This window comes from Notolepis coatsorum (genome assembly GCF_963971535.1).
Source record: "Notolepis coatsorum genome assembly, chromosome: 18".
Classification (NCBI taxonomy): domain Eukaryota; kingdom Metazoa; phylum Chordata; class Actinopteri; order Aulopiformes; family Paralepididae; genus Notolepis; species Notolepis coatsorum.
Genome location: NC_140182.1, coordinates 51,201,534 through 51,226,538, shown reverse-complemented (window position 1 = coordinate 51,226,538; position 25,005 = coordinate 51,201,534). Strand labels below are relative to the sequence as shown.

Below are 25,005 nucleotides of genomic sequence, written 5' to 3'. Positions count from 1 at the left end.
TGGAATTCTCAGCACCCCCTGTGTCCAACCAACCCCCCCCCCCCCCCCCTCCCAGTGCTGGCGCTACAGCAGTTGGCCTTGTCACTCCAGACCATGTGTCCCTGCAGGAATTCTGTTCTGCTCCGGGTAAGCAGGCCCAAGGTCACAATAGCCTCTTAAAACAAACACTCACACAAAAACCACAACTCCTCAGACAAACACAGGACCAAATCACATCACAGCCCTTTGACACGGAGAGGGGGAGGGAGAGAGAGCGAGGGAAAGAAATCAACATCTACAAGTGGATCTGTCCTGATGGGTGTTGCTCATGCAAGACAGCGAACTGCAAGAAGGAGTCTATAAACAGAGTTATTTCACAACATTGTGGGGACGGCACGGTGCTCGTAGTGGTAGCCTGGTCCTATTGGTGGTCCTTATGGAGGCGCATATGTTCCCCTCACAACCCCCACCAGCCCCCTCACCTCGATGCTTAGAATAGTTCCCAAAGTCCAGCATGTTACAGGGCTTGGGTTTCATCTACACAGACTCCTGCCACACATCAATGGGATCAGAGCTGGTAGTGTAGCTTTCCTCTCCTCTAGTCCGCCCCCTTACCCTGCCCAAGGATACAAACAGGCCTGTTTAAAACCTCTCCATTCACAAGACAGGTTACCTTACCTCAATACAAATCCCTTAACCCTTTCACTACCACACTACAGAAGGTTAACCCTTTACTATCACACTACAGACGGTTCAGTCTGTAGTGTGATAGTAAAGGGTTAACCTTCTGTAGTGTGGTAGTGAAATGGTTAACTCTTTGTCGTGTGGCAGTGAAAGGGTTAACCTTCTGTAATGTCGCAGTGAAAGGGTTAAGGTTAAAGGTTGCGCCTGTCTTGCGTCACAATCGGAGATTCTTGATGTCGAATCCAAGTGTTGTATCGTTAAGAAAACACTTATAAAAACATCACCCCACTTTGATAGAACATTAGTAATAAATGCGGGAATATAAGAGAAAGGAAATCTTCACAATCTATGCCAGAAACCACAGCTATCAAAACAAGGGCCCTTTCCTGTGATATAATTATGATCACATTCAATAATATTATGGTTACATAATCAACATTTTGATAGTAGTTTAATTTTATTTTAAAGGTACATGAACACCTGTACAGCAGCAGGAAAATACAATCTTAGAACAAGAATTCATGAAAAGTTAGTAACAAAAAGGGTTAGAAAACATCCTCAATTATCATGTATATATATGCACAACATATTATATTTTACGCCTGAAGACAATAAGCTACACCATCATGATATGTTTATTCACAATAATAACTAGGCCTATACAAAAAGACGGATGTTTTGTGTTAAGGGTACCTTGCCATATTGAAGCTGTTCATGAGTGTCAGAAACTACTACGGACCACACAGAACACAGTGATGATTCATTCAGTTCTGGGTTATGGCATTGCCGCCAAATGGGTTCGACTGTAACTCTATCCTTAGGGAGTAAAATTAAGACACATTGTAATACAAGCCAGTGAGACAATGCTGTTCTTATGAGGACGAGGATGGAGTGTGAAATCCACAAGTCAGCCAAGTTGATCCATTCATGGGATAAGCCATTACACAGAATGTCAGACGTGTTCAGTAACAGTTTGCAATGCAATCTGTGATTTACAAGAGTATGTGGATGCGTCTCAACTGCACCAGACAATGTAAATAAAACTATAACAGTACTAATCGACTGCAGGAAAAAAGGTACATAATGTATGTTACGTTATAGCCGTACGTAATATATTTACTTATTGTATCTGCAAAAGAGTTTAACCAACAGTCATCAGTCACAGGGCGAGTACTCTCATCGCTATCCAATCCAACTTTATTTGTATAGCACGTTTAACCCTTTCACTACCACACTACAGAAGGTTAACCCTTTACTATCACACTACAGACGGTTAACCATCTGTAGTGTGATAGTAAAGGGTTAACCTTCTGTAATGTGGCAGTGAAAGGGTTAACCCTTTGTCGTGGCAGTGAAAGGGTTAACCATTTGGTAGTGTGGTAATGAAAGGGTTAAAAACAACATGGTTGACAAAAGTGCTTCACAGTAAAAACCATAATATAGTAAAAAAAACACAAACACAATACAAAGTACACAGAACTACAAACAAAATTACAGCAGCAGACAATTTTTTTTTAAAGCTAGGGAGAACAAATGTGTTTTAAGATAGGACTTAAACACTGGGAGCGTTGGGGCCAGCCTAATGTGGGGGGGCAACTCGTTCCAGTTTGGGGGCTGCAACCACAAATGCACGGTCCCCCCTTTTTTTTTTTTGCCTGGATTTAGGGACACCAAGGAGGGACTGGTCAGCAGACCTCAGAGACCGTAATGGGGTGTAGGGGTGCAGGATCTCGGTAGGTATGATGGGGTAGGATGGGGCCAGACCATTCATTGCTTTATAAGCAAACAGCAGGATCTTAAAATGTACCCTAAACTGCACAGGCAGCCAATGAAGGGAGACGAGGATAGGAGTGATGTGCTCCCGTTTGCATGTCCCTGTCAACAGCCGAGCAGCAGCGTTTTGGACCAGCTGAAGACGCGACAGCGAGGCCTGGCCAACGCCAATGTAGAGCGCATTACAGTAATCCAGCCACGTTGTCACAAAGGCATGCATAACTCTCTCAAAGTCCTTAAAAGAGAGAGAAGAGGCTTGACCTTGGAGAGTTGCTTCAGCTGGAAGAAGCTGAACCTAACTACAGAGGTAATTTGTTTGTCCATTTTTAAATCATTGTCTATTTTCAACCCCATGTTGGTGACTATGGGTTTGACACATGAGTCAAGGGGGCCCATGTCTGGAGGTGCGGTACCAGGCCCAGGCTTGGTCCAAACATAATGACCTCAGTTTTCTTTTCCATTAAAATCTAGTTAACATTAAAGTTCAGAGCCAGCCAAGCTTTAATGTCACTGAGACAGTCTAACAGGGGTTTTAGAGTGTTGGGGTCGTCACGCTTTAAAGGCAGGTATAATTGTAGGTCATCTGCATAAAAATGGAATGAGATGCCATGGTTCTTGATAATAGACCTAAATAGGGGAGCAGAACTATTATTTTAGTTAAGGTAAAGACATAAAGTTAAGATTAAGGTTAGGGTTCGATCCCCCAGCAGGGGAACTTAAAGGTTCTCTGAAAACGTAAAAAGTACTCATTGCATTATTTGACCTAACACCGGAGAGTATCGCTATATCTACTGGGCAATCTAATGCCATGGCCTTCACTTCGCTCATTGCTAGACGCCTCATTCTAAGGTAGCCACTCGCCCCCCACATTTGCATTGGATGTTATGTCTTTTACACAGACAATTTGATTCACAACACGAGGCCACACAGATAATCTTTCAAAATATGGCAGACCTTCCTACTTTCAAAACTCATATGACTTAAGTCTCCCCCTCCTTCCAACCCCCTGATCCCATGGCCCACTTCCTCCATTTACCTTTCTGGTATTTCTTGACCATGCATGGCTGAAGAAATGGCATAATGTGATGGTTTTACTACCGCTGAGGGTGTTAATTAAACTTTTTATTTGATTATTATTTGGAAAACATACTATTAGAATAGAATGTACTATTTCTTATTTAATTTGATTATTATTATGATTTATTTATTTTTTGTTTGTATATATGTATGTGTGTAATATGTATGTGTATACATTTGTTGCATTTGTTGCCACTCATGGGTGGCGCTTTATTTTAAACAAATTAATAACACGTCAACTTTATAAGGAATAGCAAAGGGGACAAAAATAAATGAGAATAGTTCATTCATTGACAACTTGTTGCTATTTGTGAACACATTTCATAATATTGACCCTCATGTCGCAACTTGTTGTAATTTGATGTTACCAATAAAAAGATTATAAAAAGTTTATATAAAAAAAAAAAAATTATATGCAATATATTCACTTATTTGTAATGCATACACGTGTTACATTTGACACAATACGTAAATATATTACTTATGGCTATAACATAACGTACATTGCGTACCTTGTTTTCTGTGGTCGATTAGTACTTTATTTACATATTTTAATGAGATCAGGCTGGCCTCAGAGTCCCAACGCCCCATAGTCTTTAGGCCAATACAAATTGCCAGTTAGTGAGGAGGATTTTGATACCCCTTATGACCGAGACCACAGACGTGGCAGGGTTAAACTTTAACGTGTTGGCGTCTCCTTTTTTGCACTTGTCCCTGAAGACGTATATGCAGCCGTTGCAGCTGGCCACCTTCCAGAGGGACGGGACGCAGCTCCACACCTCTGGGAAGCGTAGGCGGGTGAAGCTCTCCAGCAGGGGGTTGTAGCACACCAGGGAGTCGCCCTCGGCCACCACGAAGATCACGTCCATGTGGGCGGCGGCGTGCATGCACCCGGCAAACGGCAGCATGTAGGGCTTGATCTGGCACCTCTGAGCGGCCGTGTCGAAGCACTGGATGAGGCGTGATGGCTTAGTGAAGAAGTCCATGTCGTTCTCCTCCCCCCCAAGCAGGTAGATGGTCCCTCCCAGGTTGACCCCCGCAGCCCCGGACACCGCCGTGTCCAGTTGGCTAGTTTCCGTCCACATGTTGTCCTTGACCGTGTAGTAGATGACGGCGTTGGACAGGGTGTCTTGCAGGGTCTTGCCACCGAGCGAGTAGATGGCGTCCTCACCAGGGACGGACACCATGGTGTGGTGGAGGCGGTCCCGGGGCAGTGGGGCGCAGCGCTCCCAGTCCATGGTGTGCATGTTGCACTTCCACATCCTGCGGGGGATGGAGCCGCCCACCACGTACAGGTCGCCCCCGTGCTTGCAGGCCGCCGTGATCTGGTGACACAGGCTGTTCTGGCCACTCACGCTGATGGCGTCGTCCTCGTCGCAGTGTAGGGACACCGCTAGAGAGTGGGTCCGTGTCTCCTCCTTCCCTATCAGGTAGATGTGGACGTTCTCACCGATTTCCTTAAAAAGAATTATAGACAGAAAGAAGACATTAACACAATGCCGGAGCTATATGGCGAATATAGGTCTAGATGGCCACCACTTTAATCAATGGGAGGACGGGGGGTTTGCGAGTGCTTAAAATATATCTTAAATTATGGCTATGGGTCTAATACACCAGTCGCTTATCAATGAGTTGCTTGCAGTCAACATGTACAAAACGGATTGTTTTTTTCATCGGTACATTTCCGTTTTATACTGTTTTGAATAAGAGTATAGTTTGTGATTTCTAGTAATTCAGAGAAAGACGCGATAATAGCCCTTTAGTGGAATACACAAAACATGTAGTAATTTTTCGGCTGATTTATGAATAGTTTTCAAATGAATGCTAGATTATCGATAGCATTATGTGTCCTCATGCACGATACAGAAGCGGGCTGAAAAATCGCTTATCCGTGCCTTGGTCGGCGCCAACGGCACGCACACACACACGTTGTGATCGCTGTGAAAGAAACATCTGATCAACCCAAGATTGGTAACAGAGTCCTTACCTCACATCTGATGTCCTGCAAAAAGATTAATCCAATTCCTGATCGCCATTCCTAATATTGATCACGTTTATTGATCCAACGTTATATATCCAAAACACAATCCATGCTGCTCGCCGAGTGTCCCCAGTCAATGTGGTATAACGATACTGCATGCCCGAGAAGGAAAACCTGGACAGAATTTTTTTTCCCCCAGCCAATCCAATCCAATGATGTGCAATACCATCTGGGAGACAATAGGCAGCGGTATTTGCCCTTTTGCGAGCTCAGACCCATTCCCAACGATAACATCAGGTTGGATGGATGAAAATGAATGGATATCGCTAATAAAAGAAATAACGATTAAAACCCGACTATACTCGTGATTGGCGCTCAAGCGTCGGCGAGTTAACCCGACTATACTCGGGTCTGGCGTCCAATGTGTTAAGAGACAAAGAATACAAACAGATCACTGCAGCAGGCACATTATGAGAGCAGCCTCCTCATAACATTAACCACAACCTCCTCTTAACCTCCTCATAACGAAGGTTATCCTATAACCCTAGTTATATTAATACTGGCAGAGCGTCTCGCTCTGCCATATTGAGATATCATCTCCATGCACATATTGTGCATGTGAAAAAGTTGACACATGCATGTCACTTGCACGTGACCACGCCTACTCCTGTGTTTCCCTACAAAACACAGGAAGTGGTCACGCTTACACCCTTCCAAGTCTGAATTTCATGCGTGAAAAACATCCAAGGGTCCTCAGGGCGCTGAAGAGCGAGACGCTCTGCCAGTATTCATATAACTAGGGTTATAGGATAACCTTCGTTATATTACATCTGGCTCTCGTCTCGCTCTGCCATATTGAGATCAAAAGGGGCAGAGCGGACGAGTGGCCACGTCAAATGCACCCCCTGAGGGCCCATAAGCCCCTGACCAGGGGGGAGGGGAGTCCCGTCCACCCGCCCGTCCTAACGAGGGGGGGGGAGGCAGTCAACTACAACCAACGTGCGAAAAAGGGACCAGTCACCCTAGAACGCACAGTGCAAGTGGGACCGCGTGTGACAGAGCACTCCGCGGTCCACACCTGCTAGCCCACCTGATGGCGGGGTGCAGGAGAGGTCCCGGCCCTCAGGACTGCCTGGGAGACAGTAAAACCTAACAAAAGGACCCGGGGAGGACCAGGAGGCCGCAGCACAGATGTCCTCCACCAAGGCCCCCCCCAAGCAGGGCAGCTGAGGCCGCCACTCCACGAGTGGAGTGTGCCCTGACGCCTGCAGGGGGAACCTGTCTGGCCAAAGTGTAGCAGAGGGCAATGCCCTCGCATAACCAATGTGACAGACGTTGCTTGGACAGCGCCTTACCCGTGTGGGAGCCACCGTAACAAACAAACAGTTGATCGGTAGCCCCGATATCCTGCGTGTGGCTAAGGTAAACCATCAGCGCATGGACAGGACACAACAGGTGAAGGCTCGCCTCCAACTCACTAGCGTGAGGAGGAGGGTGAAACGCCTGGAGCACAATATCCCTGGAGCGATAAGAGCTCCGGATATTCTTTGGCACAAAGGCCGGATTAGGCCTCAGAGTCACACTGTTATCAGCCTGAATACAGGCACTCGGACTGCCCCAAGAGAGCACACAGCTCACCCACGCGTTTAGCGGAGGTGATGGCCAGAAAGAACGCGGTCTTGAAAGACAGTCGATCCAATGGCGCCTGCTCAAGAGGCTCAAACGGGGCCCCCAACAGCCTTTCCAGGACCAGTTGGAGGTCACAGCTCGGAGACAGATCACGTTCCACAGGCTTGAGACGCTGTGCACCAATCAGGAAACGTCTCACGAGAGGGTGGCTGAACAGCGTTCTGCCCTCAAAGCCCACATGCCAAGACGATATAGCTGCGGCGTATACCTTCACTGTTGAGGCCGACAGCCTATCCAGGATAGACTGGAGGAAGGACAGAACAGAGTTCAGGGGGCACGACACGGGGTCCAGGCCCCCAACCTCACACCACTCTCGAAACATATGCCACTTCCCTGCGTAAACCGTGGTAGTGGACGGAGCGCGCGCGTTCTGGATGGTGTTAACCACAGTAGAGTTAAGATGCATCCCCTCCAGATTCACCCTTTCAGCAGCCAAGCCATTAGAGGCTGCCCCAGAATAGGAGGCAGAAACAGTGTTCTGCGTGCCTGAGAGAGGGCCTGCGGTGACCACGGAAGAGGCCACGGCGGGGCCACCAAGAGCTGAATCAGGGCCGGGAACCACACCGATGTGCCCCGGTGCGGCGCGACCAGGATCAAAGTCCTGTGCTCCTGACGTACCCGCTCCAACAGCTGAGCTATCAGGTGTATGGGGGGAACGCATACAGAATCCCGGGGGCGGCCACGGGTACATCGAGAAGGCATCCACTCCCAGAGAGGGGTTGTCCTTCCGACTGACCGAGAACCACAGAGGGCACTGGTAGGACTGACTACTTGCAAACAGGTCCACCGCGGCCTCCCCGAATCGGTCCCAGACCTGTCTGACTGTCTGGACGTAGTCCCCACTCGTCTGGGTGGGGACCGCCCCGTGACATCACGTCTGCACCCACATTCTCCCTGCCGGGGATGTGGAGAGCCCTCAGGCTGTGCAGATTGAGAGACGCCCATAGCCAGAGTTCGACCGCCGCCTGGTGGAGACGGGGGGAGCGTACTCCTCCCTGTCTGTTGATATACGACCAGTGGTGCAGTCGTAATATGGGAACTGGTTACACGCCACGCGCATACATGTTCCCTCAGTTGCGCACAGAACAGATGATTATTATGCATAACAATGGAGATCAAGCAGCCCCCGACCTTCTCGTAGGTTCCTATTATTATGCAAAGTCTAGGTAAGAAGTGCCGGCCGCCGGCCGGGTAGCTTTCTACAACGGCCGGGTACTTATCATTGCACGCACTTCTGCCCTGAGTGACCTACTAATAACACGCCGTGTAACCGCGTGTGTGCACGACTGCACCCCTGTATACGACGCCGACATCGTGCTGTCCGTCCTGATCAGAACATGCTTGCCCACCACATGATGGCCAAGCTGTTTGAGGACTAGAAGCACTGCCTTCAATTCCAACACATTGATATGTAGTGCAGACCGGGCAGGCCAGCTGCCCCCTACTGCGTCGGTCCGACACGTCCCCCCCCCCCCATCCCGTGAGGGAGGCATGGGTGAAGACCGTGACGTGTGATAGCCTGCTGCCCATGGGGACCCTGCAGGTGAGGGCCCCAGGCCCCCCCCCAGTGGGCGAGGTCCCCCAGTACTGACGTGGAGACCTTCAGTCGCTTCCACTTGCCTCTCAGGGTCTATTTTCATACTGAAAAAAGACCTCTGTATCCTCCTCATGAAGAGGAGGCCAAGAGGGACCACAGTTTGAGCAGATGCCATCATACCACAGACCTTGAGCTTAGAATTAAGCCCAAGTACTCCACCTGTTGACTGGGAAGAGGAGTACTCTTCTTCCAGTTCACAGCAAAACCCAGGCTGGTGAGGTGTTCCACCACCTGCCTGGTATGAGACCTGGCGATCTCCTCTGACCGGCTGAGGACCAGAATGTCGTCTAGGTAGAATAAAATTCGTATCCCCTGACGATAAGAGGTCCCAGCGCGGTCTCCACACACTTGGTGAAGGTGCGAGGAGCCAGAGAGTAGCCGAACGGCAGGTACTCGTACGCTATTCCCTGAAACAGGAAGCGTAGGAATTTCCTGTGAGGAGGGAAGATCGGGATGTGAAAATACGCATCCTCAGGTCTATGGAGGTGAACCAGTCTCCCACTCTGACAGCGCATAACAGGTGTTTGACGGTCAACATTCTGAACCTTCTCGCCACAATCAACCGATTGAACGCGGACAGGTCCAGTATGGGTCCGACACCCCCCGATTTCTTGGGCACCAGAAAATATCGGGAGTAAACGCCACTCATCGCGTCCTCCCATGGGACCACGACAATGGCCTGCTTCGCCAACAGAGAACAGATCTCGTCAGCCAGAGCTGTCACTGCCGCGGACTCTGACAATAGAGTCTGTATCAAACCCAAAAACGGAGGGTGGGGGTGTGCAAACTGTAACACAAGCGCCGCCCTCAGCGTTCTCTCCATCCACACCGACATGGCACTTCTGTAGCCATACGTGGTAAAAATCCCAAAGCGCCCACGCTGCCAACTGGCGCTGGCCCGCTAAGAATCGTAGATAAGTGGCCCGGTCCCTCCCGCTGTGCATTGCAAACCCTGGTTTCGCCAACCGCACGAGCAAGGTATCTCGCAGAGTCGGGATTTCGTACCTTGACTCTACCAACGAGGCAATTGCACCCAAGGGGGGACCCCGACAGAAAGGGGCGGTCTGACACGGGGGGAACGACAGTCAACACTCCTGGTGAATGAGGTAGTTCCCCCACTGAGCATTGTCCCGTTTTTGCACAGAAATTAACTTGCTGGACATGGCCTGCTCTGCGGCTGGACATGCATGGTGTGTGGTCCTCACGCTGTCTAGGGTGAGCCCCTACACACCGTAGCCCTGTAGTGATATTACTACCACCCAAATTACGAGTGCCTGCCCGCTGCTAGGATTGGAAGTCCGGACGGGGGAGGCACTAACGTAATACCCGGCCTGGCGAGGGCGGGGCTGGGGGAACCCACGCTGCGACCTCCTGGGCCTAGGGTTCCCACTCTGACAAAAAAAATTAGATACAGGGAACCCTGCTCCATCGTCGCATACAACACCAGGCTCACCAAACGCACATGCAGGACGTGTGGTGCGGGAGCCTACCGACAGTACAGCATTCTCAATAGACAGACCCAGGCCTAGCTAGCAGCTGGGTGTCAGCCCGTCTCCATGAGAAGCGATATGTGGGGCCGCTTGCGCTTCACTGGAAGAACGCGGCCCGCAGCCAGAGGGGACACAACAGAGCCCTGAATCCCGTAGTGTAGTGGGGGGAATGAACGGAGAGCGTGCTAAACACAGCTAGATGGCGACGGTTACTCCTCGCGGAAGCGTGCCCATCTAATTCAGCCATCTAATTCAGCCGATCCCTCGGCCGCCGAGGGCTGTCGGCACCGTGATAGCCTGTCTCTTCGTTTCCAGGTTATCTCAGGCGGGGGACACATGGCCACCGGTGGGGGGTCTCGCAGCAGCCGCTGGCGAGACCGTGCTCTCACCTCTGGCCGCACGGTGTGGGGCGGTGTGGCGCCTCCGTTGACAAACCAAAAAGTCCATCCACGGAGAGGGGGGCCCTGAGGAGGAGAATTCTCCTCTCCTCCGCCAGGGGAGACTGCTCAAACCACAGATGTCTGTGAATAAGAGTCGACAGCATCCTAACCCTCCCTGCGGTTATAGCTTACGGCTGGGTCAAAAGCTGAATAACCTCAAAACCCCACGCAATGGTTGACGTCGGCTGGCCCTAAGACCCCATCACCCGACACCATTTGACAGAAAAGCAGCCAATTGAGCAATGTTATTAGTTGCTGCTAAATTCTGTACTGCGGCGATATAAGCCTCATCAGCCCACTCAGCCACCTGCCGGCCAGCTTCCGGGCAGGATACCGCTCTACCGTGTCAGGGCAAAGGACCGATGCCACCTGCTTCTCTAAGCACGGCACACCTGTCCTGAGCCCCGTCGTCAGACCGTCCACCCATGTAAAGGATAGATAAGCCTCAGCCAAACCCTCAACATTAGACACCGTTTGACCTTCAGTAATGTAATGGTTAAGCGGGGGGAAAACTGGACAGTCCCGGCGAGACACATGGGAGCGGCGTCCCGAAAGCAATAGAATTAGCAGTAGCTGCGCGCGCCATGATAATTGGAAAAACATTTAACAACATTTCATGTTGACCACATTCATCTAAATACACAGCCCCCCGCGCTATCACACCGCCCGGTCGTCTCACGGGACAACGAGCAGTAGTGAAAACGCTAGTACTATGAATTGCCGATGACGGCCCTACCCGTGCGCGGCGTGGCTCGACCGCTGAACGCCGCGCGAAGTCCATCGGTCCACTGTCAGGAATCGAGGAAAGTTCAGTATAGGGCCGCCATCCGTCTGGACACGCCGAAGAGGATCCGGGGGCTGGGGAAACTCTGGCGAAAGTCCAACATTCTTCAATTTCTCCCTTCGCTTCATAATAACGTTCCACTGGTTGAGAGTGCATATGAACAAGCTCACGCATGGAAAAAGATAAGGAAGGGTGTAAGCGGTGCAAGTGACGTGCATGCGTCAACTTTTTCACATGCACAATATGTGCATGGAGATGATATCTCAATATGGCAGAGCGAGACGCGAGCCAGAAGTAATATTTTTTTTTGATTCACTTTTTCTCCCCATTTTCTATTTTTCTCCCATCCCAATTTCGTATTATACAAATCATCCCTCCCCTGTCTTGAACGTTGCTAGACTATGCCTCCCACAAGTCGGTTGTAGTGAGGACAGAAGCCTTGCATCACGTGTCCCCTCCGGTACACGAGGAGGCAGCCCGTCGCATCTTTTCACCACAGCAGCTCGAGCTCTGTGGCGAGGAGTAACGCGTGGGAGGTAGGGGTGGACGGTATACGGTATAAACTGTATGAATTTGAGCTACAGTATGGATTTTGACTATACCTTGTAACCGGTAGAGCAGCTCTAAAATAGCAATGACGTCATGTAACCACAGCGCGACTATTTCACTCGTATTTGCCCCTAAAAATAGATCAAATTAGTCATAGATAATAGATATGTGCGAACTGGAAAAAGTAATTTAGGAGCACAGCGGCTTCGCGCAGTGGGCGTGTCAACACACAATTGTCATTTCATAATAAACACAGAAGCACACTAGCTCTTCCGCCCTGCGTTTGAAGGCTGTGTGACAACTTCTCTCGCAAGTCGAGCAGTTTCTATGTGTAATGTAAACTCTGCGACGAGTCCAATGGTCTAACATGCTTTGCATCCCCGCCATTCTGGAATGCCCACGTCGCGCTAAAACCTTATGTAATGTTAACTGTCGATGTACTAGTAGCCTCAGCAAGCTAACGTTAGCTGGCTCCAGTCCACTAGCAGCATGTCGATGTACTAGTAGCATCAGCAAGCTAACGTTAGCTGGCTCCAGTCCACTAGTAGCATCAGCAAGCTAACGTTAGCTGGCTCCAGTCCACTAGTAGCATCAGCAAGCTAACGTTAGCTGGCTCCAGTCCACTAGTAGCATCAGCAAGCTAACGTTAGCTGGCTCCAGTCCACTAGTAGCATCAGCAAGCTAACGTTAGCTGGCTCCAGTCCACTAGCAGCATGTCAATGTACTAGTAGCATCAGCAAGCTAACGTTAGCTGGCTCCAGTCCACTAGCAGCATGTCGATGTACTAGTAGCATCAGCAAGCTAACGTTAGCTGGCTCCAGTCCACTAGTAGCATCAGCAAGCTAACGTTAGCTGGCTCCAGTCCACTAGCAGCATGTCGATGTACTAGTAGCCTCAGCAAGCTAACGTTAGCTGGCTCCAGTCCACTAGCAGCATGTCGATGTACTAGTAGCATCAGCAAGCTAACGTTAGCTGGCTCCAGTCCACTAGCAGCATGTCGATGTACTAGTAGCCTCAGCAAGCTAACGTTAGCTGGCTCCAGTAGCAGCCTCCTCCCTCAGTCTCTCTCTCTCTCTGCTAACAATCCTGATTCTATTCTTGAACCTATTTAATTAAAAAGGAAGATATTGATGGACATTAGCTATAGTATAGCTCAGCAGCTGTAACAGAATAACAACTGCCATACCAGTGTTTTACCCCTTCAGAAGCATATAGACATTTTAATATAAGTTAATATACCGTGATATATACCGTTACCGTCTATGCTTCAAATTATACCATGATATACATTTTAGACCATACCGTCCAGCCCTAGTGGGAGGCTCACGCTGCCCCCGCTACTTCCTGCTTCCGTCGCACCGGCGTCACCAAACCGACCTGTAGGAGTCGCTGTCCACAACGTCAAATCCCCACCCACCGGCTGCTTTCCCACCCTCTAACACTTGCCAATTGTGTTAGTATGAACGACGTCATAAATGTATAGATGTAGCAGTACTGAATATCTGTATGTCATGTATGTCATATATGTCCTGATGAATTGAAAATGGGGGACCCTGATGTAAACAAGACGAAAGTCTTTCTCTGGTCTGCATCCCCTTAACAATTGTGTGTATTGAGCTGTACTGTATTGTACCCATTCTGCAATCTGTTAATAAAGTTTTCAATCAATCAATCAATCAATCAATCAATTTTCAATCAATCAAAACCGGCCAGCCGGTAGCAACGCCGAGAGCTGGGCTCAAACCCAGCGTCTCCTGCGTTAGAGGCGACGCTCCTGCGCCAATCAGCCGCCCGAGCCAGATGTAATATAACCTTAACCTCGTCATAACCTCTTTAACACATTGCCCGCCGGGGGTTATGCACATCTCATGCCCCTCTCTGCCAGCGCTGTAAGCCTCTGGAGATGTTTACCTTCTTTGCAGGGCTATAACTTTTTAAATTGTATTGCTATATTGACATTACTATAGCCCATTCAACATCGATTATCTATCGTTCAGGATGTGGGAACGTTATACTTTTTCATTCATACATTGTTGTGTTAATACCTTCTAGAATATAAGTGTTTTTAATCTTTTCTGCTGTAATTCCAAAAACGCTAGTTATAGGCCCAAACACATTATATAGATTATCGATTGCCGTTTCCCCCCCCCCATACACGCTACACCAAAAAACTCAAATGTATATGATCGGTATACATTATGCCTCATCTTGCGCGGAGGAAAGGTGGGGGGTAACTGCTTTATGTAGGTTGGGTGGATATATTGATCAGATGGTTTGCAAACAAGGAAATGCACAATCGGGTTGAAAATAACGTTATATTCCTCTTACCGTGGGCCAATGAGACTGGCGGTGAAAGATCCCAATTATACGACGCCGATCGCCTAGGTCCATTTCCGGTTTGTATGGCGCAATAAACGCCGAAATCATATCGATTATTACGTTTAGAAAGCGATCCATTGTGTACATAGTGTCTGTCGGGAGTCCCGTAACGAGATGTGACTGCTGGATGATTTTCATCGATGCACTGATGGCACATCCTGTTTGCGAGTGTAACTCGCCCGACCATCAACCAGGCGGCGGTATTGAGCCATCGTTGAAGTCACATCTAAGGTCCATCTGCAGGACCGGGGGTGGGTATATGAATTATAAATGCCATAGCGAAAAAATTAAATATTGATCTCAAAAACACTGTACAGCGATCCTGGCAGACAACGCATGGCGGCCATGTGTTAACCTCCTCATAACCACTTAACTTCCTCCTAACCCCTTAACTCCTCCTAACCTCTAACATTTACCTTAAGGTTTTCCTGGAGGTCACAAGAGAACTCCTCTCTCTCCACCTTATTGTGATTTATCCATGACTCAATAGCCACTGTTGGATTCTGGGAGCTCGGAACACCATCTGCAGTATAAATCACAAAGTCAAGCATGCCCAGTGTGCATTGTGACATGAAATCTATATCCATGTATGTATTTATGTGTGTACTGAGAAATAAACTGCTTCTGCACCAATGTCAAAGATAAATTATGACTAAATAAATAGTTATTTAATTATCACTAATAATTATGATAAATTATTTATTGCAATTAGTAAAAGACGTGTTTCTGATTCTGATTCATGCCAACAGAAGTACACCTTGGTACCTGGATATACAATCATATATACATATATATATCTTTATCCTACAGTCTCTATATTGAATAAGCTACCTTTGACTATATCCATGAGCAGGCGATAGGGCAGGTTGAGGAATTCTTCTGTCTGATGCAGCTGGACAAGGTGAATTTTAGCACAATGCTTGGCGGCAGTGTACAACTCCTGATCGCTGTGTCTGTCAGCAAGCCACATCACCTGGACAAAAAGAAGTTATGACAACTAACACCACATAATTAGCATTGAATAATAGATATTGCCAGAACTGTGAAGCTTAAAGAAACATGGCAACATTATAGGAATTACTCATCATCCTGTCCAGAGATAGATACCAATTTCACTAGAAAACTATCCGGCTGCAAGCTCCAAACTAATGGAAGCGGATATGGACCAGCTAGCCTAGCTGTTGGCCAAAAACACCAAGTTTAAGCTTGGCTAGCTGGTGAGAGGAAATTGGTGTCCATCTTCTTGACTCTGGACAAAACGGTACAGACACATAATGTTGGCGTGTTCCTTTAAAATCAGTAAATCACCTGCAGGCAATTCTTGACCTCCACTGTCCGTGAAAGGAAGCGAGAGCATTCCTCGAACAAGGCAGTCAACTGGTACATGTCTGCCATCTCATACGTGTCCTGGAGGTCTTCCACCCTCAGTTTAATGGTCCCATGGTAAATGTAGTTGACAAGCAACTGGAAGACCGTGGCGCCAACATCCTTCAGCTGAATGCAGCGGTTGTGCGACTCCTTGAGGTTGGAGGTGAACATGGAGCGGAAGTAGCTGCTCTGAGCAGAGAGCACCAGGCGGTGCAGGTGGAACTCTTTGCCGTCCACGGTGATGGTGACGTCTGCAAACAGACTGTCCTCCAGGCACAGGTCCATGATGCTCTTCACCACCCGACTGGAGTGGGAGTGGTCGGTGAAGGTGTATCCCAGGAAGTAGTTCTCCTCTCCCACAGAGCCCCCCTCCTTGCTAGACTCCATCTCTACTGTTTGCCTGAGAATCATCAATAAGCACAGTATTCGTTTAAGGCTATAGCTAAACAAAAAACGCTGGTGAAAAGCCGTAAGGAAATGTATAAGAACAGCTTGATGACAAGACTCGACCAATATCATTTTTCAGAATAGACTATGTGGTGTAATTTAAAACCCAAGCATTGCATCAGATACTTGATTGATGTACTGAAGCTATAGCCTACGTTAGAGTTTCGGCAATTATACAAGTGATCCTAAATGACTGCTGACTGGTCAGTGACTAATTACGATTGCCAGCTGTTAACGATAGTGCGTTGTATGTTTTGTGATCATACATAATATGTATGAGTAATACAGGCTTAGGCTAGTTAATCTATGCTACATTAACATCGCTATCGTTAGCTAAGCACGTTAGCATTTCGCCATTATAGCAGCATATTGTTACGGCAGTTAATCACTATTCGGTGTAATAATTCACCTGGACGGTAGAATAGTCATGTTTAACAAAACAACCAATAAACTATCTGATGGCTTACCTTTCCTCCACTATTTTATCATGCAGAGATGGACTGGAACAATTCTCCGGATGTAAATAAACTTCTTCCTCTTCTGGTTTGATGGCGGTCGACGTACAAAATGTTGCACTACTGCCCACTACTGGATTTTTACTTTATTACATCATTCTTCAAATGTCAAATATCTAGATTCAGCAAAGGAGAATATACTGTAAGAATTACAGGATGGGTTACTTGCACCAATAAGGATACATTTTTAAACTGGATTAAATCGGGTTATAATTTAATTCAAAACTAAGTTTGAATTAAAACTAAGTTAGTTTTGAACTATATTGTTTACACTGCCTTTTTTTTTTTTTTTTTACTTTTCTACTGTACTATAATTGTATTGCCTGTATTTATGTCTTCTACTATTACCACAACCATACCTGTACCCCCTCCCCATGCTGCTATGATGCCTGCATTTCCCAAGGGGATCAATAAAGTAATATCTTATCTTAATTGAATTTTGTTAACAATTAAGCAGCACTGAATCTAAGCCTCTTTACAACTGTTTACTTTTTACGTAGATTCATCTTAATGCTGTTGATCCAGAAATGTAAAGTCCAATTTAAAGGATGCCAGTGTAAACCTTTTTCTTCTTCTTCTTGTCTGGATGTAACAGTACTGTATATCTGTATATTGTGTGTCATAAATGTCATGATAATTTAAAATGGGGGACCCTGATGTAAACAACACTAAAGTCTTTCTCTGGTCTGCATCCCCTTAACAATTGTGTATTGAGCCGTACTGTATTGTACCCATTCTGCAATCTGTTAAAGTTTTCAATCAATCAATAGTAATTTAATGATTATGAATCAATACTAGTTACAACATGTCAAGTTTTGTTTCAGCTTCAATTAGCACCTGGACAGGGTTTTACATTGATCAATCTTTTGTTTGTTTGTGTGTGTGTGAGTTTTATGAAGTGTTAAACCCACCCAGGTTCTGCCTACTGTGGACATACGTAATAAGAAGAAAACTGCCTTTAGAGCCAACTGGCGTTTGCTCCTTTTTTCCAAGAGGGAAAAATGCATGGCATTCAGTCTGGGTTGCCGTTGTCTGGATTTTCAAAGGTTGCTGAGGCAAAGCAGAGAGAGGGATACTGCTGCAATATCTGGGAATCGCAATTAAATAACAGAATAAGAGAAAAAATTGACATCAAATTTCCACTTCATATCCTCCTCAAGATCCTTCTAGGGCTGTGTTTTCAGCATGTATTTAAGGGTGAGTTGAGATTGCAGGCCTAATAATACTAGTGATTAGGAAGCAGTTGGATGCTGATTTGACAACATGCATGTGCATCGACAAGGTGTTCTATAAAGAGTCTGTATTAGTCTCATTATGATCTCTGTAATCTTCTCCTACAAAGTAACTGTCAGTTTGATCCTATCGCAGATGCGGCAGCAGCTGTGTACGACGGCCCGGATTCCCAGATGATCAGCCCTTCAGTCCATGATGCAAACCTGATGTTTGAGGTATGTTCTTCCTCAGGTATTGGAAGAACACTAGTTCTTCCTCTAGTGTTGTCATGAAAAGCTGCGGCTCTCTGGCCATGGTCGTTTAATGATAATCACCTGTTACTCGATTACAATCACCTGTTTGCCAACCACGATGCCGGGTGCACTGCAGATGCATTGCACACGGTATCTTCCGAGATTTTACTTGTCTAAGTTGAACCTTTATTAATCCCCTTCGGGAAATTCATCCTCTGCATTGCCATCCTAACTATTTACATTTAGTAATTTAGCTGACTTACAAGTTCTATTCTATTTAGGAGCAGTGGGCAGCCACTCAGTGTGGCACCCAGGGACCAACTCCAGTTGTAATGACCATGCCTTGGTCAAGGGCACTGGCAGGAAATACCAAGCATGCATGTCTTATGGTGAGGGAGGAAACCCACGCAAACATGGGGAGAACATGCAAACTCCACACAGAAAGCCCCCTGCTGCAAGCGGGCAGAAAAGTGGCAATTCTTTAACTTGACTGCATACTTTTTTTGCAAACCAAAACATACTTTATACTTATAGCACATGCATGAGCCTCACTTTTAGTGCTAATGTAATAGAGTAACATAGGTCTGAACTTTAGTTGTAAAAAAAACTTGTTACTCAAGTTTTTCTGTAGTAGTTAGTAGTCCAGAGGTAGTATTTCCCCAGAAGGTGGTATGGCTTACAAATCCAGACGGAGCCATAGCCTGAAGCCTTATGTAGTACATATCCAAATTTCATAAAGATCCATTCAGAAAAGAGTGATTAGGAGTGATTTTGGTAAACTGTGTACAAAGAAAAACAGTTTTCTCATAGACTTCAATTCATTCGGCTGTTTTGCTCTTCCCGTTTGTTTCTTCGTTTTTTTTTTAATTTTATTTAGATCCCCATGTGGGGTATCATTGGAAAGCCACACTCATTGGTTACAACGATCCACGATCATTTTCGAGATCGGATCTAGATTGACGGAACTACTGCAGCCTGAATTGGGAGTGGTATTTTGCGCAATATGTGTACTTTGCACAAGCCTCAAATACCGGCATGTAACTCGAGAACCGCTGAACAGATTGTCGCTATCGACAGGCAACAAATAAGCCTTCAATTCGATATATATATTGTATTACAAAATATGCACACCCAAGCCACTAGGGGTCGCCAAAGTGCCAGTTGCAAAAAATCCGAAAAACGTCCCATATGAGGGACGTTGCAGTTTAAGATTAAACCCAGGACCTTCTTGCTGTGAGGCAACAGTGCTAACCACTGTGCCACCACACCGCCCTGCTAAATGACAGGCGTTTTTCTTTACTTGTGTGTGCAGTTCTTGCTGGGTGGGGTCGACATCGACCGGGACAACAACATCATCTTGCTCGACAAGGAGATGGCGTCTTTGAGGCAGGGACGGGCTTTCCTGGCTCGGGCAAATGACAACATTCCCAAAACCCTGCCCTCCATGGAACAGATGCTGGCCGCACTGGAGGGTCAGAAGAAGCCTCTTTCTCAGAGCCAGTTCCAGAGTGTGGTCCTGAGCTCAGTCTATTGTGCACAGCAGACCCGCCGGCAGGAGCGAGAGAAGGCGGCCTGGGGCGGGGTGCTGCTCCGACTGACCAATGTCACCGTCAAGGACCTGCGCGGACAATATCTCATCTCTTATGATTAATAACTTGATTTTTCAAATCTGTATGAGATCATTAAACATCCAATAAATCCTGTAATGAGCTTTCATTGAATGTGGATTCATAATCTCTTTTCACACACACGCTCATAATTCTGTTTATGAATAAATACTTTTAAAGATTTTTAATAGTTTCCAAGTCATATCCCACCATGTGATGTGAATGAAATCCAATCAAATTGTTGGGTCCATTTAAGGAAACAGGAGTTCTACCTATTGCCTACATTAATGTCTTTCTTCTATTCCATTACTTCTATACCTGTACCTGCCCTCCCCCCTCCCGCCATGCTATGATGCCCGAATTTCCCCAAGGGGATCAATAAAGGAATATCTTATCTTTATTTTTCGAGAGCAATAAAAGGGTCACAATATGTTACAAGTAGCAGGTCTATAAAACAGCTTCTGAAAACATGCTGACATTTTGCACAATGCTTCCATTAGAGTACCTGAACTTGGAAGCATTGAAATTATCACAGAGGTAAGAAAAGAAATTGCTCAAAATATACACATCTTCCGCCTAAGGCTTACAAGTATATACATACATAATATATAATATCCCAAAGGCTCAGTTCCAGGCCCCACTGTTACTCCTCTGATCCTACGGAACCTGAAACCGGCTGCCCACGCGGCGCGCCTGGCACTGCACGCTTACAAAACCAACTGGGTCCCTTCGCCAGGGATTTATCAATACGCAGGCATTAAAGCGTTCCGTCTCCAGACGGATTTCCGTCCATTTGATTCGGAGTTCCGTCAATTTGATTCAGAGTCTGACGGAATTGGCTACCTGGTATAATATGATTTGTAGATGCATACAGATTGAAACTAACTTTTTTCATATATTTTTATTTTGGAAGAAAGGCACAGGTACAGGCATACAATGCACATAAAACATAATTTAAATTATTTGCCAATTACACGCATTGGCTTGCCCCTTGCCTCATTTAAAATAAAAAAGCCTACCCCCTAACCCCTGCACCACCCACTGTTGACAAAAAATATAATAATAATAATCCCCCCCCCCCCCCATAGGCCTGAGAAGAAAAAGAATTGAGCAAAGATTTCAACAAAGACCAAAAAAAAATAAAGGGAATTATACAGATATAATTAGTTATGTCCTGCTAGTTATATAGTAGAGGTCCTAACTTGATAGAGAATATGGTTCCAGCTATCTATTGTTTGATAGTTTGCACCATTTAATCTAGCTGTAGAAAGCTCCATTGTTACAACATCAGCTAATAACTTTCCAGTGATTAAAGGGCAGAGAATGTGGAGCTTGCCATCGCAGCGCCAATTTGTTTTGCAGCAGTACTTCCTGCCAGCCAAAATTGTCTCTGAACAATACTTAAAGCTAAAGAATCATCATCATTAAGGAGCAGTAATTTGGGACAACAGGGAATATGTTTTTGTAATACTTTAGATAAATAATTAGTTATATCTGTTCCCAGAAACGTTTGACTGTGGGGCATTCCCACATCATATGTGTAAAAGTACCAGTAGTATTTAGAGAACAAAGTGTACAGTTTGGTGAAATAGCACGTCTCATTCTATAAGCTTTCTGGGGGGTTAAATATGTTTTATGGACAAAATTGAAATTGAATTGAATTGAGAGCCAATCAGAGGCGTCAAATATCATGAAAAAGGGATTTTTTTTCTATCGTGGCGCGGCCGCGCCAAGCAGTCATTGGCGAGCTGCGGAGCAATAATGGCAGGACTCAGCGACTCGAGAGACAAGATTACGCTAATAGTTCGTCGTCGGAAATGTATAATAATCGCAGTGTTGGATCTAAATAAATGGATTTATGGACACATTTATGCCCGGACCACAAAGCTTATTGAAGGCACAATTGAGGCGCGACGGCTCTACCGGAGCCCATCAGCCTGTTATATGAAAATGTAATTGTGCCGTCAGACCCAGATACGGGTTGTCTTTTCCTTTTAGCTAACGCTATTAAATATAAATATACAGTGGAGGTTAAAATAAGAATGACTTTGCCTGGGGAAAAAAAAAGTTTAGTCAGGAGATGTTTTGAGATGACGCACCCCTGCGGGAATCTACTTTACCATAAATCATAGGCTGATATAATACACTACATTCTCTTTAAACATAAATGTTACAGGACAAAAGTAATAGATTTAATCACTTTTATTCTTTTAAACATGGTCTGACCGACCTTCAGCATAGACCATGAACAGGCAGTAGAAACGCATGTCAGAAAACACTGAGTCTTACGCCTCGCGTGTCAAAATCTCTCTCCTTGTTTACCAACGTCACATCCACCACCTGCTTATGTACCTGCTTGCACTTAACGTTATGCACGCCTGCTATACCGATTAGCTAACGTTGGCATAATAACGTTAATGGAAGGAGTAAGCCGGCCACTAAAAAGAAAACCCACCGCGGTGTTCAGACGAAAAGGATAAGCGGCACCACCTAATAAAAGAAAGTTTCAAGAGTAAGTTTGAAGAGACTGGCTAGGGCCTAGGCTACTGGGGGCTGTCTGTAGTGGTGAGTTGTTAACTTGTTCCGTGTGCCGCAACTATGTCAAAAAGAAAAACAGAAACAACACATTTGTCATTGTCGTGTTACTTCACAGTACAAATACGTGAGTCCTCTGCTGTGGTTGTTGTGAGTATCCTTTATTAGCTTAACTCTGTAGCAATATCACACAGGTGTATCTGTAGACAGTCTCCTCCCCACCGTATGTATATTTTTTCTCCCCACCGTATGTATATTTTTTCTCGCACCCACCCCCTCCTAATGTACAGTCTCCTCCCCATCATATGTATAATCTCTGTTAGGATCTATAGGTAACAGTACTGTATATTTGCATATCGTATATGTCACAAATGTAACATTACTATATACCTGTAGTATGTCATGTATGTCCCTATGCCATAAATGTTGTGTATGTCATAAATGTCACTATGAATTGAAAATGGGGGACCCTGATGTAAACAAGACAAACGTCTTTCTCTGGTCTGCATCCCCTTAACAAGTGTGTATTGAGCTGTACTGTATTGTACCCATTCTGCAATCTGTTAAATATTGATTGATTGATTGTTATTAACAGATTGCAGAATGGGTACAATACAGTACAGCTCAATACACACAATTGTTAAGGGGATGCAGACCAGAGAAAGACTTTCATCTTGTTTACATCAGGGTCCCCCATTTTCAATTCATCATAACATATGACACACATGACATACAGATAGACAATACTGCTACATCTATACATTTATGACATACCAGATTTACAAATACAATATTGTTTGTGATACAATAAGAGTCTAAAAAAGAGTGTATTTACATTTGACGAAGAAACTGTACATTGGAGGAGGTTGGGTAGGTTGGGTGGAAGGGGAACTGTACATTGGAGGTGGTTGGGTGGTAACTGTACATTGGATTATCGACGAAACCGAAACAAGTAGGCTCCCTTAAAACGCCGTTAAGCCTTAAGGTCCCCCTATAGGACCCCCTGCTTTTCTTTATCATAAATCGATCAATAGAGACCGTATTAGATCCCCAATTATCATATCATGGGATATCATTGGAAAGCCACACTCATTGGCTACAACCCTGTGAAAAGATTTTCGAGATCGCCAAATGATTGACTGAACTAGAGCCCCGGGAGTGGTAATGTGTACTTTTGCGTACTTTGGGGCACGCCTCACATATCGGCATGTAACTCGAGAACCGATCAACGGATTTTGTCACCTGAAAGGGCAATCAACAGGCAACAAATAGGGCTTTAATTCTATCTATATATTGTATTAAAAGAATTGCACACCGAGCCACTAGAGGTCGGCAAAGAATCGTCCACATGTGGGCCCTTGGATGTTAAGGGGTTAATGTTTTTAAATATTTTTTTTGTAGCAAAGAGTAAAGACCATAACCCTATCAAAAACAGTAGTCAAAGTGTATATTTTCATTTTACCGATGTTTTATATGATTTATCGGAAATACGAATTTATCGGAAAATGCTAATTATCGTAAAAACCGCAAAGAAATGACTAAATCCAGATTTAACCCTGCCATTGGAAAGAGGAGCATTTTCCCTATCCATAGATGTATGATTTGGCCATAAGGTCAAGTTCAAGGTCAAATATGAATTTATAATTAAAATCGATTATCATTCATTACTGTATCTACAAATCCTTCTGTTTAATCATCTTCCATTTATTCATTTGCTTAGATGTTTTGTACACATGATCTCAATAAGGTGGTGAATGAGCTCAGTGAGCATTTTCTCCTACCCATATAAATTTTTTATCAAAGATGCAAAAATCATAAATCATAATATTTTCTCCTTTTCTTCATTACAATTTACTCAGCCTAGTAACAGACACAATATTTGTGACACTGGAAATACATACCCCCAGGTCCCTAGATGTTGCTAGATACCAATAACATGCAAATTGACCTTGCTGAAGTGGAGCAATCTTCCATTTACTTAGGCATGTACCTTTAGGCGAAAACGGTCTACAGATTAACAGGTTAAACAAAAAATACAGTGGAGGTTAAAATAAGAATATGACTTTGCCTGAAAAAAAGTTCAGTCAGGAGATATTTTTTTACTTTAATCCCTGAATACGGGATGCAGAGACAACTGCAGGTAGATCCTGTATTACCACAGCCTCATGTCACAGGGACCCGCCTCCCCTCCCCTGTGGCGACCTTAGTTACACTGACTCCTACCATGGCGAAGTCGGACCCGCCCGGCCGCGTGTATCGCTTCCGCAACGGAATTCGGTTTCCGGGTTCCTCTGATTGGCCGCGACCCCCACGTGACCCGCCCCCCTATCCACCGCTCTGCCGCTGCAGCGCGATTGTTTACATCAGGGTCCCCCATTTTCAATTCATATAGAACGACTACGCCGTAACAAATCATTAAAAAAATATACCGTTAACTGGAATATGTTGTGCCTTTACACATATGTTGGATTATGTAATTGGTTTGTCATGACAAACAAATAAAAAAAATCGCGATTTACCAGCTGGCTACAACATGTGTGTTGATGTTGTAGCCACCTCCTCCGCGGCAGGAATACTAAGCTCCCCCTTAAGCTCCAGGAGAGAGGGGAGAGGCTGAAAACCTGCAGTTCTTGCCCGCCTGATGG

At 45.7% G+C, this 25,005-nt stretch overlaps 2 protein-coding genes across 2 annotated transcripts; one reads left to right on the top strand and one right to left on the bottom strand.

Annotated features, from left to right (window-relative positions):
* Window positions 1–1,113: 1,113 nt before the first annotated feature.
* kbtbd4 (kelch repeat and BTB (POZ) domain containing 4) lies at window positions 1,114–16,744 on the bottom strand. Its single transcript, XM_084334728.1, has 5 exons — window positions 16,705–16,744; window positions 15,731–16,190; window positions 15,254–15,395; window positions 14,839–14,945; window positions 1,114–4,970 (listed from the first exon to the last, which is right to left on the bottom strand). Exons 2-5 carry the CDS (start codon window positions 16,175–16,177, stop codon window positions 4,110–4,112), a joined length of 1,557 nt encoding a protein of 518 aa, XP_084190854.1. The 5' UTR covers window positions 16,178–16,190; window positions 16,705–16,744; the 3' UTR covers window positions 1,114–4,109.
* A 1,104-nt stretch (window positions 16,745–17,848) lies between these two features.
* LOC311245360 (protein FAM180A) lies at window positions 17,849–19,869 on the top strand (the record flags this gene model as incomplete). Its single annotated transcript, XM_084335203.1, has 3 exons — window positions 17,849–17,949; window positions 18,121–18,200; window positions 19,531–19,869. The coding sequence occupies exons 2-3, from the start codon at window positions 18,159–18,161 to the stop codon at window positions 19,867–19,869; spliced, it is 381 nt and encodes a 126-aa protein (XP_084191329.1). The 5' UTR covers window positions 17,849–17,949; window positions 18,121–18,158.
* Window positions 19,870–25,005: the final 5,136 nt, after the last annotated feature.